The sequence below is a fragment of the Orbicella faveolata genome, unplaced genomic scaffold (genome assembly GCF_042242905.1).
Source record: "Orbicella faveolata isolate gen_17 unplaced genomic scaffold, um_ofav_v1 contig_48, whole genome shotgun sequence".
Lineage (NCBI taxonomy): Eukaryota > Metazoa > Cnidaria > Anthozoa > Scleractinia > Merulinidae > Orbicella > Orbicella faveolata.
This window is the reverse complement of record NW_028301578.1, coordinates 1,916,472-1,932,564: the sequence shown is the minus strand read 5'-3', so window position 1 is coordinate 1,932,564 and position 16,093 is coordinate 1,916,472. Positions and strand designations below refer to the sequence as shown.

Genomic DNA, 16,093 nt, shown 5'->3' with positions numbered 1-16,093 from the left:
AACTAATTGACTAACAGTACATTCAATGACTGTGCAAAGTTCAAAGTCTGTGTTCTATTAATTGTTTCGTCATGATTATTTGGCAATAACGCAAAATCATCAATCTTACATGACAATAAAATTAATTAAATATATTACTTTTTGTTGTTTAAGAGAGTAGACTCTCAACGTTCTTTATGCGAGAAGCAATTAAGAATGCTTTGAAGTCCAACATAGTGACCCTTTTAAAAGCCACATTGTTTGGTTTTTCTGTACATTTTAAACCACATGGATGTTCATGTTATAAAATTACCCTCAGCAACTGGTCAAGATTCTCCTCAGAGTTTTCCTATTTTCGTTCGTCCTTAAATTAGCTTCGAATCGCTGAGTGCACTCGTCAAAACGTTTTGTTAAACCATACATGATTCCGACTAAACTGAAGCGTGTTTTACTGCTGCACGATTAGCTAGTCACTTAAGGGTTTATTGTGTTTTCATAACGTTCAGCAGAGAGGTCTTCCGAAACTCCCGCAGGGATTACGCCGCCCTCTTCTGCGTTAGTTTCAACCTCTTTCTGGAGTCCGCAAAGGAAACGCCAGTATAGTTTCTTACTCAGAACGAAGCATCCCAAACTACTTTGCCTTGCGGGAGCATCAAAATATTACTTCACGTTTTCTCACTTCCTTCGTGAAGTACCAGGCCTGTTATAAGTTGAAAGGAAGAAGAAGGAATTCAATATGAAAAAACAATCACTGTTATCAGCGCCGTCGAGTGCTTTGTGTAAGTGAGCCGAACGTGACCAAAAGTATATCGTTAGTCTGATATTACTATTGTCTCACTCAGGCCAGCTGTAAACAATACAACATGTATGGAACATTCTAGGAAATTTCCATGATTATTTATGTAACTAATTTGATCAAAATATATATAGCATTCGAAGCGTTTAATAATTCCGCTTCTTCGCGGCTAACTTAGCTTAATGGCTACATAGTTTGCATGGGAAATAACGCGGTGATTTTAAACCATACAAGATTTGGTCAAATTTCTTTGCAATTTCATCATGTCTACATAGTTTACATGGGAAATATCTCGGTATTTCATATCATGCTGCAAGATTTCTTTGCAATTCCATCATCAGCTTAGTTTATTCAACCATTAAAGGACTAAGTTTTAGGTCAAGTTTTTCGCTCGAAGAAGCCTCCTTAGTATTAAAATCTTAGGAATATAAGATGACTTATACAGTTTTACCGATCATATCAAAACTTGACGAGATAAAATTACGATAAAACTTTATAATTAATAACTGATTTATTTATATTCTTTACTAAGCCCGATTTACATTTTCCTCCCAAGTTTGGAATGTTTGAGTATCTGGAGGATGGTTATTGAAACTTTATTGTTTTTCATACCCTTTGGTCAGGCCTTCTAAGCTAAAAGCTATTCCTAAATTCCATTCACTGTACAACTTTATTTCATTTGCGGTCTCGTAGTTCGTCTAGTGGTTCGCGGTAACGACGCAGTTTCAGACCTTTTCGCAACCAGGCATAGCCTTTATAAACTGTATATATGGGTAGGCCACCTTGTACCGACCCCCAAGACGGAGGAAAAAGGCTAGTGATATTATGGTTTTTGAGAAGGCAAAAAGAAAAGTTGCATCTAAGATATCAGGTTAAAGAGAGGGACAAAAACACAAACCAAAAAGCCACGACTTGGGGAATGAAAGTACTGCAGGGAAATTATTTATTGGCCATTAAGCGAGATACATGCTAGTTACAAAACTCAGGAAGTTCGTCACTTCTCTTTGATAAAGTCTTGCCGAGTCTCTGAAAAATTGAATACGATTAGTGTGGTTTCCTTTCTTTGGTTAGTACGGTTTCCAGGTGACACACTTAATTACTTGGGATCATTCAACCGTGAACGTTAGGTCGCATTAGGAGAAGAACGTTCTTGTACTTTTTAGTTCTCACGAATTGCGGCCAACTGGAGCAAAATTTGAGTTAATGTACAAAGAACCCCAAAGACCAAGGGCTTAAGCTAAGACATTGTAAAGAAAAACGACTGAACACTGCACAAAAAACCGAGTTTCTTTCCCACGAGAAACTGCTGTATAATATTGGCCCGGCATTTCGCAAGTTCACGCAAAGGGTTTATTTCAGGTAGCCATCTTTCACACGTGCCATAAAGACTCGTGTCCATTCATTTCCCTCCGTACATGAGAAATGCAAGCGTTTTACTATCTGACAAGATTTTAAACTGACGCTGTATCATAAGCACTGATGAACTTTCTACGGGACGTAGCCTGGTATAAAGGCAAGAACGATTATGATAAATGCATTGTTTGATAACTAAGATCAATTATCTGTAAACGACTAAATTTCAATGGACTAAGTAATCACGAACCGGAAAATTATCGAAAATTACGGCTTTTCGATCTTGTAAAAATTACCTGAAAAATGTCTGCAAGACTGCTTGTAATGGAAAATGACATTTTCTTTTGGTCTTGTATAGTTACCGATGGATTAATAATGCTGCAGCGACACACTGAAAGCCGCTACAGAGGGGGCAGTATTCCATGCCAGTAAAGAAATGACGTCACGTTACTAACGTCACAAAAATTTACACTTCGAAGTATGGAATGTGGTTAGCTAAACAAAGGAAATCTTTATAAGTTACATTTAAGGCTCTCTGGGCCAGTATTAGCAGAACGAAAAGAACTTGGTACAGTGCGGAGCTAAGACTCATATTGCTAGCGAAGACTAGGCTTAACGGGTTGAAAATGCTTTCCCGTTGTGGGAACTGGCTTTTACTTTTGTCACTTTTAACAATACTAGGAAAAACAAGAAGTACTTATCACAACCCTTACAATTCAGGTAAGAGTGTTTTAATTCTTTTTTTGATGTCTCCGATCAGTTTTACACCTTTTTTTTTCTTCACGGAAAGCAACTTGCACATCGCAGGGATTTTTGGCATCAAAAGTGATTTGTTATTTTTTTCGGTTGTAATGCTTTCAACGATGAACTGATGGTTCACGATTTTGGCTGCTTTTGCGGGTTATTTAACTTAAAAAACTCTTACCAGGCTTAGCATGGCCTTTCAAAAGTTAATTAAATTTTTCCCTTATTATTACTTGTTTAATAACCCCCGGAAAAGAATAAATGTTTCTGTCAACTCATACATATTTCGTTCAAAGTTATGGCCGTTTCTAATTTACTTCTTTTTTTTCTGACGAAAGATAGCTTTTCGGTTTATGTTGGAACTATCATTGGAACATTTCCAGCGACATACTTGATCTCACTTGGTAAACAGGAATATACTGCTCTTAACAGATTTTGCCACGTTAGACCTAAATAAACGGACATGCCCATTCTTCTCATAGGTCGATTACTTCTCCTAAGTCAATTTGTAGGTTCGTGTCATCTGAAGGCTAACCATTATAAATTGAAAAGACATTGGCAGACAGGGGAGGGATTGCATTTAGTATAATACCTAATGTGTTTGTGATATTACATTTGTGGTGAGAAGGTTTTCATAAATCTTGATTTGACTGAACGACACAGCTCAGCTTGGTTTTCATAAAAAAAAAATTGTCAAAAGATCTATGTAAAAGAGTGTATTGTAGCTTAATTGATCATTTTAATTGAATTAGCGAACAAGATTTTTCAAATATCACATAAGCTACAAAAGTCATTATTTTCATTGCCCGTGTTTTTTCGTATTGGCCATTAAAATATATTGGTCTTTTAAAGCACGCGACAACAAAATTCTGATGCATGGCCTCATATCTCCAATAAAAGTTTTATTTAGCAGCCTTTCTTAAATGCGTTAGACATATTTGGTGAACGGTATTTTGTCTATTTTACGAGCCTGTACGCGAGAACTATGAACATCCAAAACCTTTATCTGTTCCACATTATCCTCGCTAGACAATCACTGATATTATATTAAATAGACACTTTACCTTGAAATATCAGTCATTTTTCGCAACAAAGCCGCAAAATTTTCGTTCAGGGTAATTTTTCCTGTGTTGCCTGATATTTTGTTTGTTATCTACCAAGAATTAAGAAGTGACAAAGGGGATTCTTGCACGAAATCTGTTAAATGGCATTTTTTTTTTTTTTTTTTTTTTTTGGCAGAAATTGAATAAACTCCTGTTTAAAAAGCATTGCTATACAAAATATGGGCCCTCTTTCTTAGATTCTATGTCCGTCTCCGTATCGTTGTGCCTTAGGACCTCTTTAAGTCACGTTTACCAGGCAAGATCTCAAAAATATTAGGTTCAGAAATGTAAAACACTTGGCAAGACTTAACGAAAAAGAAAAATTTGACTAAATAAACTCTCGCAGTGAGCTATTAAGACGAGGAAACCAGAGAAAAGTAAGCATTTTTGATTAAAAGCTCAATTTGTGAGAATACATCGTTAATTTGTTTGCGCTTTACTTGTAAAAGCACTTGTGAATAGTATTTAGTTTTCTATGTCAGACAAGTTGAGCCCTTCATGTGCTAATTGTTTCACTGAAGGAAATAGCATTGTTTTCCATGACACAGAGTCTCCCATTCCAACATTTCAAACCTCAGCTAAATAAATTAATATAATTCTTTCTAAGTCTTTGGATGAAACATTAATGCTTATAAGTGATAGACTATTTCCATGAACGCTATCGACCAGTAACTCCATGCATGAAGGCAAAAAATGTACTCACGTTTTGTGGACAACGGGAAACTCGCTGTTCTCACGTCCGCGCGGAGAGAGGACGGCTTCCTGCCGAAATGTAAGAAGTCTACCGGAAAATGATTTGACTTCCGATCGCCGTCGCCGTCGGAAAAATCTGCGTTGCTAAAGGTCCCTATTATGTTTATCGTGCGTAACAGGGTGTTTCAACTTTTCAGTCTTTAGATGAAATCGTAATGTTTAAGTACCTTCATGTTGTAATGTTTTTAATGCTGCACAAGATTCTGGGCTCCAGCTTTAAGGCTGTGGATGAAACTCTAACGTGTGAACGTTCAAATTAAGTGTGTCGAGCAGTCCTTTCATGTGGTATTGCTACAAAGGCGTGTTTTAATTTTAAGTCCCTGGAACAAATCCAAAAGTCTGACGCATTCAAATGAAAGGTAGTGGACATGACTTTCATTTGGTATTGGCGCATGCTACACCACAAAAGGTGGTTCTTACCTTCAACTGAGTCTGTTATCAAAAACCTCTTGAGCAGCGTTTAAAGCGAATGCTGTTGATTTATACTACAGTTGGAACTCGCTTATTCGAGTTCGGTTATTTTGAATTCCCCATTATTTCGAACTCAAAACCATTTCTCTTGGATTTGCCCTTCACTCATTGACTATAGGCTATTTCGAACTCCCGCTATTTCGAACTATTGTTCGTTTCCCCTGAGTGTTCGTAATAGAGGGGCTCAACTGCGTCATCAGTATTACCCGGTATTGCTTATTTTTCTGGATGCTTAAATTTTCGTTTAGGAATGCTCTTCAATTCTAGGAAGGAAGAGTTTTCATTTTTTACTATCATTACATGTATATGGACACGGCTACAACCTTGCTTCTGCAAAATGGCGACAATTCTGATACTCTCGGAAAATACTACGAATTTAGAAAAAGCTCAAATAAAGTAAAAACACTGTGGTAAAAACCCTTGACAAAATTTTTGTGGGTAGGTTACAATAGGAAATTAAAGGAAGAGTTAAGTAGTGTGAGAAAATTCGAGGCCTTTTCCACTATAAGCGCAAAATGTTCGACTTTAATTCTGTAAGTTGAATAGTGTTTACTGAAATTAAGCGAATTAACCCAAACCATTAACTGAAACAGTTCAAATCAAGTTAAGATTTTTCAAGTGTATGGAAAGAGGTTCTTCAACTACAAGGGTGGCATATACATATCATTTAAGAACTGACTTTCTCACGTTTTTTCTTCCACGAAGGCTATATATTGAGGTTCCCAATAAAGTGAAGCTTTACGTATATTCCATTAACATCATGTAACATTAACTCTCTTTAATAACGTATGTAATCAAAATCAGTTGTTTTTTTCTTTCAGCACCAAGTTCTGGTTGTAATTCATTAATCGATTCCAACAGCAATGCGAAGTTTACTGCATCTTCGAGTAGCGTGGGGCCTGGATTCCCAGTGCTTGATGGCGATGATGTGTGGTGTGCGGGTTATATCAATGAACACCAATATCTCGAGGTCGATTTAGGTGAGTAACTTTATAGACTTCAAATACCAGTTCATATTGTACGAGAGGTCAGAACAAACAGTGGCGTTTTAAAGCTAGATTGACTTGCTAAAACTCCGGGGTATAGGATGTTGAGACGAGCGAACAATGTATCATTTCAAGGATTCAACCATTGAAAATCTTTCTGCTGTTACCGTACTCAAAATATGTGTAATGTGCGGACTAATATGCTATCTCGTGGCTCGTCTCACAGCTGGATTGAGTTCCTAAGACGTCACTGAAAGCGTTAGGAAAAAGGTAAATTATGTCGAATCAAGGCCCAATACTGTGGAAATTAAAGTGCAGTCTCGACTGGTGGATAATTCTGCACAGGTAATGTGGAATTACATCGATATAAAGGTAGCCTGTAGTGTAGACTCCCCGATATATATACCGGTGGTGCCTGGACTGTCTGACACACGCTATAAAAAGGCTCCTTGACATATCATAAAGATATATTGTATGACATAAAGATATAATGTCAAATGGAAGAACGAACGAACGAACGAACGAACGAAACGAAACGAACTGAACGAACGAAAAAACGGCGGCGAACGAGCGACCTTGACATGGCAGAGATATTGTTTTTTGATATTCATTCTGTTTTGTTTGAAGGTGCTGTAATGTTTGTAGACCAAGTCTCTATACAAGGGAAACCAGGCACGACAAAATCAGTTACTCAATTTTACCTAAAGACAAGTACGGATGGTGTCTATTTTTCTTACATCGTTAACGGATCACACCCTGTGGTAAAATAATTACTGCTTGTCAATCTATTACGTATCACACAGATCTAGAGTCAGAGAAACTTTTGAGAAACTGTGGGTCACCTAAAAAAGGGTCATGGTCTTGGTCGAGAGTATCAGCGGAACAGCTTATGAGATTGTTTGAGTTCACGCAAACAATCAACAAATATCGCGCACTGCAATCTTTAGAGGGACGTTAAATATTAAGGTAATTTTAAGTCAGTCATGAGTTAATAATAAAAGAGAAGATAGGGTACCTCTAAGACTGGGAGAAACACAACAGTGAATATGTGAAGTTACGGAAGAAGGCCTTTTGCTAGCAATTTTTCCTCGAACAAAGAATGAAGATTGCCCTTTATTTAAAGGCTTTTCCTCCTTTATCTTCTCTGGACTTGACACGCGTTCCATCGCTCTTTTTTAAAGTGAGCTATTGATTCTACGTCATGCCATGTAGGTAGTATAGCCGGTTTTCAGGTCACACTTTCATATTTCAAAATAAAAATAAAAATTACCGATCCTTCCGAAATTTTAGCTTCCCTAAATGCAAGAACCTCCAAGAACTAGATGTTTTAAGATTGTTCGTTTTGTAATGGAATAAGTTTGAATTTCCAAGCCCTTTGTGTTTCGTGGCATTAAAATGGCCACCAGAGAAGGCTGTCGCGTGGGTCAAAAGATGACTTTTCTTTTCAGTTTTTGCTACTTAGCTGAACAGTCCTTAACTTAGAGGAAAAATTACTTTCGATGTGTCGAAGCTCTAAAGAAATAACTTTTTGTTTTAGTAGTAAGATCTGTTACTTTACGACCGCCACACCGGTGCCCCTCCGAGAGCCACAAACATGGTGTCACCATGCAAAGCTCTGTAAATTTGAATGAAACATTTCTCCATATAACAGGCGTACGATAAACCGCACAGACCTAAATCTTTGTGAGGTTGTTCAGTTACAGGGTTAAAATTATTTTTAATGATGGCATGACAGTGAAGACCAGCAATTGACTACTGATGAAACATTTGTGCGCTTTCCTTTTCAGGCATTTTTTGGCCCTCTCTTCGCTGGTGATGAGGTGGAAACTACGAACATGACCACACCTGTACAAGCTCGATATGTGCTGTTTAATCCACTAGAACCGCTTACTCCTGGTGACAATCATCTTTGCTTGCGAGTGGACATAGCGAGCTGTCAAAATGGTATCTACACATCTTCTACAGCTTTATACCGAGACAAAAATGACAGAAAACCACATGCTGTATTTTATAACTTTGGCACTTTCTCGCTAAAGTTGAGTGGTAGAGTTGATCCTGAGTTAGTTCCAAAGAAAGTTTATAGAATGCAACAAAAATATATTGTTATGAGCAACAGGCCAAGAACGGGACTGTTAGGTAGGGGTGTGTCACTGGTCTCCGAGAGACACGTACCGTAGATCAGGGACTGTTCTGCTGCTTTTTGGAAGCATATTCTGGACAAAACACCAAAATCCCAACCTTATTCCAGACTTGATCTTTTCCAGAAATTTACTCGTTCAAAGTTGTCATTATGATTTGTAGTTATGCTTTTCTGCTTATGTAAGGTTCAAATGTTAATTCCCAATCTGGACTAAATTGTTCAGACAACTGATCTTTACCGCATTTCTGACCAAAACTCTTTGGTTTTTACCAACTCGTGGAAAACCTGACTCTTCACAGCGGCTCAAATGAAAATATCTTATTTAGAGGAGGTATTGTGATTTGATTTGAAGGTTAATATCTTACCTTATGTTTTTTTTTGTTTTGTTTTGTTTTGTTTTGTTTGTTTGTTTGTTTGTTTTTTTTTTTTCTCTTTTTAACGAAAGAGAATCCATGATGCCAATTAAATACTTGAGTGGGTATGGCAGAAGATGATAGGCTAATTAAAAACAGGTATCAAAAATACTCTTAAACTAGACGCAAGTAAAAACACAAACCATGAAAACCTGGGATGAGCCAACAAGGATTACTTTTTCAAATAAAAAAACGATGTCCGTGATGTAGATTGGTTTGCTTTTGGCAATGAGAATTTTAAGTTCCCCACAGCTCATCTTCAACTAAGGTAAGAAAGAAAATCGCTCAACAAGTTTATTTAATTGCGATAAGCATTTAAGCTTTGCAACTTGTGGGGTCGCGTGTGATAAATAAATTAAGCAAATTGAATATATAAATGAACAATAGTTACAGGATAAGGTTTAAGAAGCCTATTTGATTTATTACCAGTTTTCATCTGTCGGTTTTGTTGCTTCATCCACAGTTAGTTTTGTTGTTGTTGTGAGCCCCTTCAAACAAGTCGTGACTTTTTTGACCCAGGTCTTAAACATGACTTGACATTTACGTGACCTAGCCCCAAATCTCCTTTAAGAAAAGACAGCTGCCGTTGCGTAGCCTTTTCTACATGGTGTAACGTAAGCCTAACCCAACCTTTTTGACATGGCCAGTGAGACCTTCCCTCTTCTCTCACCTCTAGCGCCAACTCCAATCGATGGTCAGTGGTCGGCTTGGTCTAGCTGGGGCGCATGCTCCCAACAGTGTTACGGTCAAGGCTCTGGTATTAGAAGTAGACACAGAAATTGCACAAGCCCCGCTCCAGCGTTTGGAGGCCAGCCATGTCAGAATGGACATTCTTCAGAGGACCGGTATTGCCGCAATAACTGTCCTGGTAAGTTCTGGAAATGTAAAATGTTGACCATGGTCAAGATAAGAATTTAAAATAATTATTGTTTTTCGTTTGTTGGTTTTGCTGCCTTGCACTGTCGAGTTTGTTGTTGTTGCTGTTGTTGTCTGTATTTTGTTTGCTGGTGTTGTTGTTGTCATTTTCTTCTTTTTTCTGTTTTTCTTTTTTTCTTTTTTGGTCGTTATATTTGACAGGCGTCTTCGTTAAGGGTATTTCACAGATTTTTTTGCAATTTGCAAAGCTGTATTAACAATTTGCTGCAAATTTTTCAATAATTTTTATTTATTTTTATCTTTGTGGGGACTCTCACCTCGTTAAGTTTATTTGCATTGATATGTTTTTATTAACACTTATTCCATAGGGATCTTCTATGTTGAGATTATTTGCTCAGACTTGTCATTTTTGCGCAAGCTCGTGATCTCCGTTATTTCTTACACCTGGCTAGATTTCAGGACATTTTTCTTTCCCCGCAGTTCAGGGACAGTGGGGCCATTGGACGACTTGGTCGTCCTGCAGTAAAACATGCGGCAAGGGGACGAAGTCTCGGACACGGGACTGTAACAATCCTGCCCCATACGGCGGTGGGGCAAATTGTGTGGGCACTGCACTGGAGAAAAAGAAATGTGTGAATAGAAAATGCACAAGTAGGTTTTTGTACTAACATCACTTGCAGTGTTAACATAACTTGCTAGTTGACATTACCACGCACACTTACCGTACAGTAACATATAATAGATGAATTCTACTTATAATACTGACATTCTTTACGCTTCTAGTATTACATTTTTCACGTACATTTAAACGCCAAACACAATATCTACTAACAGTTTGATAACTTCTACCACTAGTTAACATTACTATTGCACTTACTTACAATTACATTGTTCACTTCCTTTTAACATTCATATTCAATGAAAACAATTTAATTATAGTAACGAAAGGTAAGAGAGAGGTCTAATTGCACCAAACAAGAGAAAAATGAAAACTCAAAACTTGCTTGATAAGAGCCGTTGCCCTTCTTGCAATTTTTTCAAAGTTCTGTTTGGCTATGGCAGTCACTTACTACACCAGAACTTCGTCCCAGCGGGTTCCTGATTGTGACAGTTAGGGACTAGAAGTTTGTCCTAACTGAAATTTCCTGAATTATCGAATGGCAAGGCTGCTTGCAGGTGAAATCTCCTTCCCTGAGAATCCAGCAGGTTATCTTTCTGCAAGAAGGTTGACAAATAGCTTGTCCTCTCCTGTTATTCGTATGCAGATTATTCAATGTGCTGTCAGGGTTTAACTATGTACACCTTTACACCTTCCACACAAGAAGAAGCAAACGGAGATTTATTCGTTCCAACTTTAGCTTTAGAGATCTTTTATAAAAATATACGTTAACGATGTTCGTTCATGTCGATTATGTGTGTATCAGGACCTGCGCGTGGACAAAAAGCGCGAGCGTATAAAAATAACACTTGTTTAGACGTTTACGTACACGAGCGGACATAGGCTGTGTTTACACTTGGTGTCCGAGCACTGGTGCCTGCGCACTGAAACAAAATAGTGTTGCTTTCAAACAATGGGTACCACAAAGGCCTAAGTACCATTTCCAAATGCGAAGTCTCGACCTTGTACCTGGGTACGGGTACTGTGCCCGAAATCTGGTATTAGTTCTTAGTGCCCAGCGAGAATCGTAGTAGTAGTTAAGCACCGTGCTTTGGTACCAAGTGTGAACGTAAACCATAGCCTCACTAGCGATTCGTTATGTTTAATTAACAGTTGATGGTAACTGGACTCAGTGGTCCAACTGGTCTACGTGCAGTTTGACCTGCGGGGGAGGGATGAGGTCACGTAATCGAACTTGTACTGACCCACCCCCGAGAAATAGTGGCAGAACATGCGTTGGAGAAGGGACTGAGCAGCAGCGATGCAATACTCAAAGCTGTCCAGGTAGGTAAATTCGGGTTATGTATATACTTAGCATTCGATCGCCAAGAACACAACTGAAAAAGAGTCTAAATTCATTAAAAGCACCTAAATACTCTGAATGTTTTTTTCTGTACAATGTAAATTTTTCACATGCAACAGTTATCTGAAATTATGCTTGATTTTTGCCTGAGATCGATATGGTTAGACCCTAGCTAATCATTAAGTCGGCACCTAACCTCCCACAAAAATGACACTGTGACGAACAGCAAAACAAGATTATCTTTTTCTTTGTTCCAGTGGATGGTGGATGGGCAAACTGGACACCGTGGTCAACATGTAGTGTCACATGCGGACATGGAACACAGTCGAGAACGCGGGAATGCACGAACCCACCGCCTTCCCACGGCGGTGCAAGATGCGCAGGGCGTAACTCAGATGTCAAGGCCTGCAATTTAGGAGCCTGTCCAGGTAATACAGATTGTAATTAGACGCCTTTTTACTGTCCTAATTTCCCGTGTTATTAAGTCACTGACCTGATATCGCCAGATATTTGTCGAATTTGGGTACGGTATCTAATGGTATCTTCCAGATACGCTTTTGCAACATATCAAGATTACCGAAGATTTTCGAAGATTGCCGAAGACTTTCGAGGAAGACCCTAAGATGTTTCTATCCTCCAAAACTGGGAATAAAACTCGGCTAGAAAGCCGTCGGTTCCCGGTGATTTACCCGATTCCAGTTTTTAGTTGGAACTTCAAGCCCCACATACGAATCATGGCTCCACCAAACTTGCTCTGTAGGCCACAGAACCGTATCAAAAAGATACGATTGGATATAAATTCAGCAAGATCTTAATATACTGGAATCCTGCGATAACACAAATAGCAATGTGTCTTTAAATGCAACAGACGGTAGACCACCATTATAAATAAAAAACTGCCACACGGCCAAAAGTTGAAGTGACAACTTCCAAACGCGAACCAAAAATACACTGACAGCTAACAAACCACCAAATTTGTATTGGAAGACAGATGAACGTCGAAAATTTTCATGGGAGGAGACAAAAAAAAAAATACTGTTAAAAGAATCTCTGTTGACATATGATGGACTCAGAAAATAGAGGGATTGTTGCCTGCACTCGGCTTGCGTGGACGGTCTTTTAATTGAGTTATATATATCCAGTTCTCATTTATACACCTGGGCGGAGAGAGGCACTGTGAAGTGTCTTTTTTACGGACACAAAACAATGATAATGACACTATGAAGAACAACAAAACAATATTGTCTTTTTCGTTGTTCCAGTGGATGGTGGGTGGACAAACTGGACTCCGTGGTCATCATGTAGTGCCACATGCGGAGATGGAACACAGTCGAGAACGCGGCAATGTACAAACCCACCGCCGTCCAACAGCGGAGCAGGATGTGCAGGCGATAACACAGACAACAAAGCCTGTAATTTAGGAGCCTGTACAGGTAAGACAGATTTTAATCAGAAGCCTTTTCTACTGCCCTTATTTCCCGTGATGTTAATTAAGTCACAGACCTGATATCACCAGTTCCTCCGAGATACGTATAGGAAACATATCAAGCTTTTTTAGTTGTGCGATTTGTCAGTTTCGTTTCTAGCCTCTTTTAATAGGACGCCGAAGTGTATCAAAAAGGTACGATTACATATAGCATAGAATAGAATAGACTGGAACAGAACAGAATAGAAGAGAACAGAGTAGAATAGAAGAGAATAGAATAGAACAGAACAGACCAGAACAGAACAGAACAGAACAGAACAGAACAGAATAGAATAGAATAGAATAGAATAGAATAGAATAGAATAGATTAGAATAGAATAGAATAGAATAGAATAGAATAGAATAGATGAGAAAAGAATAGAATAGAATAGAATAGGAAAGATAATTTTTAGGAAGACCTTAAATCACGGCAATTTTGCAATAACCCAAATTGACCGCATCTTTTAATGCAACAGCCAGCAGCCGACCATCATCACTGCCAAACGGACAAAACGTGATTTGAAATGGCAGTTTTCAAACTGGAGAAAACAATTAACTGATAACTTCCAAATTACTACATTGAATCGGGCTACCGATAAACGACCAACATTTTAACAAAACTACTTTGAATAGAAAAAAATCCATCTATACTTCAGAATGGCTAACGTTAAGATGGAATCAGTAAAAAGGCAGATGGCTCTCAGCTTTGCGAGAAAGGTATTTTAATTTAATTCTCCGGTTATCTTTCATACACCTACAAAAAACCTGTTAGAGTTCAGTGCGTTGCTAACGGACACAACATAATGCAGGAGCCCAGCCTTGTGCCTCTTGATACGGATTCCAGCCCGCTAACCATTACATTGTCATTGCACCTCCCTTTATAATGACACCATGAAGAACAACAAAACGATATTGTCTTTTTTCGTTGTTTCAGTCGATGGTGGGTGGACGAAATGGACTCCGTGGTCATCGTGTAGTGTCACATGCGGAGATGGAACACAGTCGAGAACGCGGCAATGTACCAACCCACCGCCGTCCAACAGCGGAGCAGGATGTGCAGGCGATAACTCAGAGAATAAAGCTTGTAATTTAGGAGCCTGTTCAGGTAAGACAGATTATATAATTAGAAGCCTTTTCCACTGTATTTATTTCCCGTGAAATTAATTAAGTCGCTGACCTGATATCGCCAGTACTTCCAAGTCACGCTTTAGAAAGATATCAGGCTTGTTTGATCGTGAGATGGTGTGTTCTTTGGCTCCAACTTTACGTCGGCCACCACGTCGGCACCGAGCCTCTCAAAATATTGACCCTGTAATAAACAACAAAACGTTAGTGTCTTTTCGTTGTTTCCGGCAGTGGATGGTGGATGGACAGACTGGACTCCGTGGTCATCGTGTAGTGCCACATGCGGAGATGGGACACAGTCGAGAGCGCGGCAATGTACCAATCCACCGCCTTCCCACAGCGGAGCAGGATGTGCGGGAGACCCCTCAGTGGTCAGATTCTGCAATTTAGGAGCTTGTCCAGGTAAGGGAGATTACAATCAGAGGTATTCTATACATTTCTCGCTATCAAAGACCTCAACTCGCGATGACCTGAGATTTCTATCGGGTTATAGTTCGCTCGAGTAAACTACCACGCATCAAAATCTCGGGCTCATAATCAAATTGTTTTAGTAAAAATCTACTAGTCGTTCAAATTAAACTTTATCTTAGTCCTTTTTAAAGGCGCTTTCAAAGCCCAGAGGCGGCCATCACTTAAACTAAAGTTGTCTTTAGTTTGTGATGCTAACCTTTGTGGTTTGTTTTCTTTGCTCTTCTCTCCCAGTTGATGGCGGTCTCTCTCAATGGACTCCATGGAGTGCATGCAGCAAATCTTGTGGAGGAGGAACATCAGTCAGGACTCGTAAGTGTGATAGTCCGCCTCCGTCCCCTGGTGGCAAACAATGTACTGGCAAGACATTCGAATCTAAAGACTGCAACACTCACGTCTGCCCAGGTGAGGTTTTTTATGGTGACTCGCAACAATTTCTCATATGTTTCACCGCTTTTGCTTCGATAGTTTAATTAATACTGCCACTCTGTCTGTTGACACTACAGTAATACAATCAAACAAATGCCCGACCACTGGTTAATGCTAACTGTTTCTTTCTTTCTTTCCCTTCTTCTTCTTCTTTTTGTACTTGTCAAGTGGATGGTAGCTGGTCGAGATGGGCCGACTGGACAGTGTGTGACAAGACTTGCGGGGGTGGCAAACAATCCCGAACTCGTCTTTGTGACAGTCCAGCCCCTTCCAATGGCGGAAAACCATGTCCTGGGCTCAGTACGGAAAACCGTGCGTGTAATGACTTCTCCTGTCCAGGTAAAAAAAAAAAACTTGCTTTTCCTGATTTTATCGCGTCAGTCGAATGATTGGAATATCTTAAAATGGCAAGCGGACGATTCCGTCCGCTGAGGGGTCATGCACTTTGTACCACTTCATCAATTTAGGCGTCAATAGATAATCTTGATAAGCAGATAATAGAGCTAGGATAGATCTATCCGCACTCCTCTCCGTTTTGGATATCAATCGCATTTTAAGGTAAGAAGTGAAGCCTTGGAGCCGAGTGGCTCATAGCTACCAGAGCTTATTCCGGTTTCTGTAGCATGAAGCGGCTAGGAGTATTTCTACTCCCTTTGGACGGGATGCTAGTCCATCGCAAGTGACTCCCCCGCAATTTGTTAGGTTTCCCCAACAGTTCGCCGTTACCCATTTACACTCCAGGGTGGAGAGTGGCTCTGTGAGAGTTAAGTGTCTTGCCTAAGAACACAACACAGTGTCCCTGGTCAGGGCTCGAACCCGGACCGCTCGCCCCGGGAACGAGGGCACTAACCATGAGGCCACTGCGCCTCTCACGTATTCTGACGTACCTAACTGAAAAACACGTGAGCAGTTTTTGGTTCAAAATTGGTGGTAAAATGGCTCGTTATACCTAAATTCGATCAAGGTTCCATTTCCAGACTTTAAACGTAATCAACAACGAACATCTTACGGCTGGCAGAAAGGATATGAAG

At 39.4% G+C, this 16,093-nt stretch overlaps 1 protein-coding gene across 2 annotated transcripts in view; it reads left to right on the top strand.

Moving 5' to 3' along the window:
• The first annotated feature begins 2,658 nt into the window (after positions 1-2,658).
• LOC110068919 (coadhesin-like) overlaps positions 2,659-16,093 on the top strand; it is a 29,279-nt gene continuing 15,844 nt past the window's right edge. For both annotated transcript variants that reach the window (XM_089281086.1, XM_089281087.1), the window contains exons 1-13: positions 2,659-2,848; positions 6,021-6,179; positions 6,813-6,946; positions 7,973-8,129; positions 9,415-9,606; positions 10,095-10,265; positions 11,386-11,556; positions 11,833-12,003; positions 12,838-13,008; positions 13,975-14,145; positions 14,397-14,567; positions 14,868-15,038; positions 15,231-15,401. In XM_089281086.1, the coding sequence (XP_089137212.1) occupies positions 2,755-2,848; positions 6,021-6,179; positions 6,813-6,946; positions 7,973-8,129; positions 9,415-9,606; positions 10,095-10,265; positions 11,386-11,556; positions 11,833-12,003; positions 12,838-13,008; positions 13,975-14,145; positions 14,397-14,567; positions 14,868-15,038; positions 15,231-15,401 (2,104 nt within the window). In that variant the 5' untranslated portion in view covers positions 2,659-2,754. The remainder of the gene's footprint in view (positions 2,849-6,020; positions 6,180-6,812; positions 6,947-7,972; positions 8,130-9,414; positions 9,607-10,094; positions 10,266-11,385; positions 11,557-11,832; positions 12,004-12,837; positions 13,009-13,974; positions 14,146-14,396; positions 14,568-14,867; positions 15,039-15,230; positions 15,402-16,093) is intronic.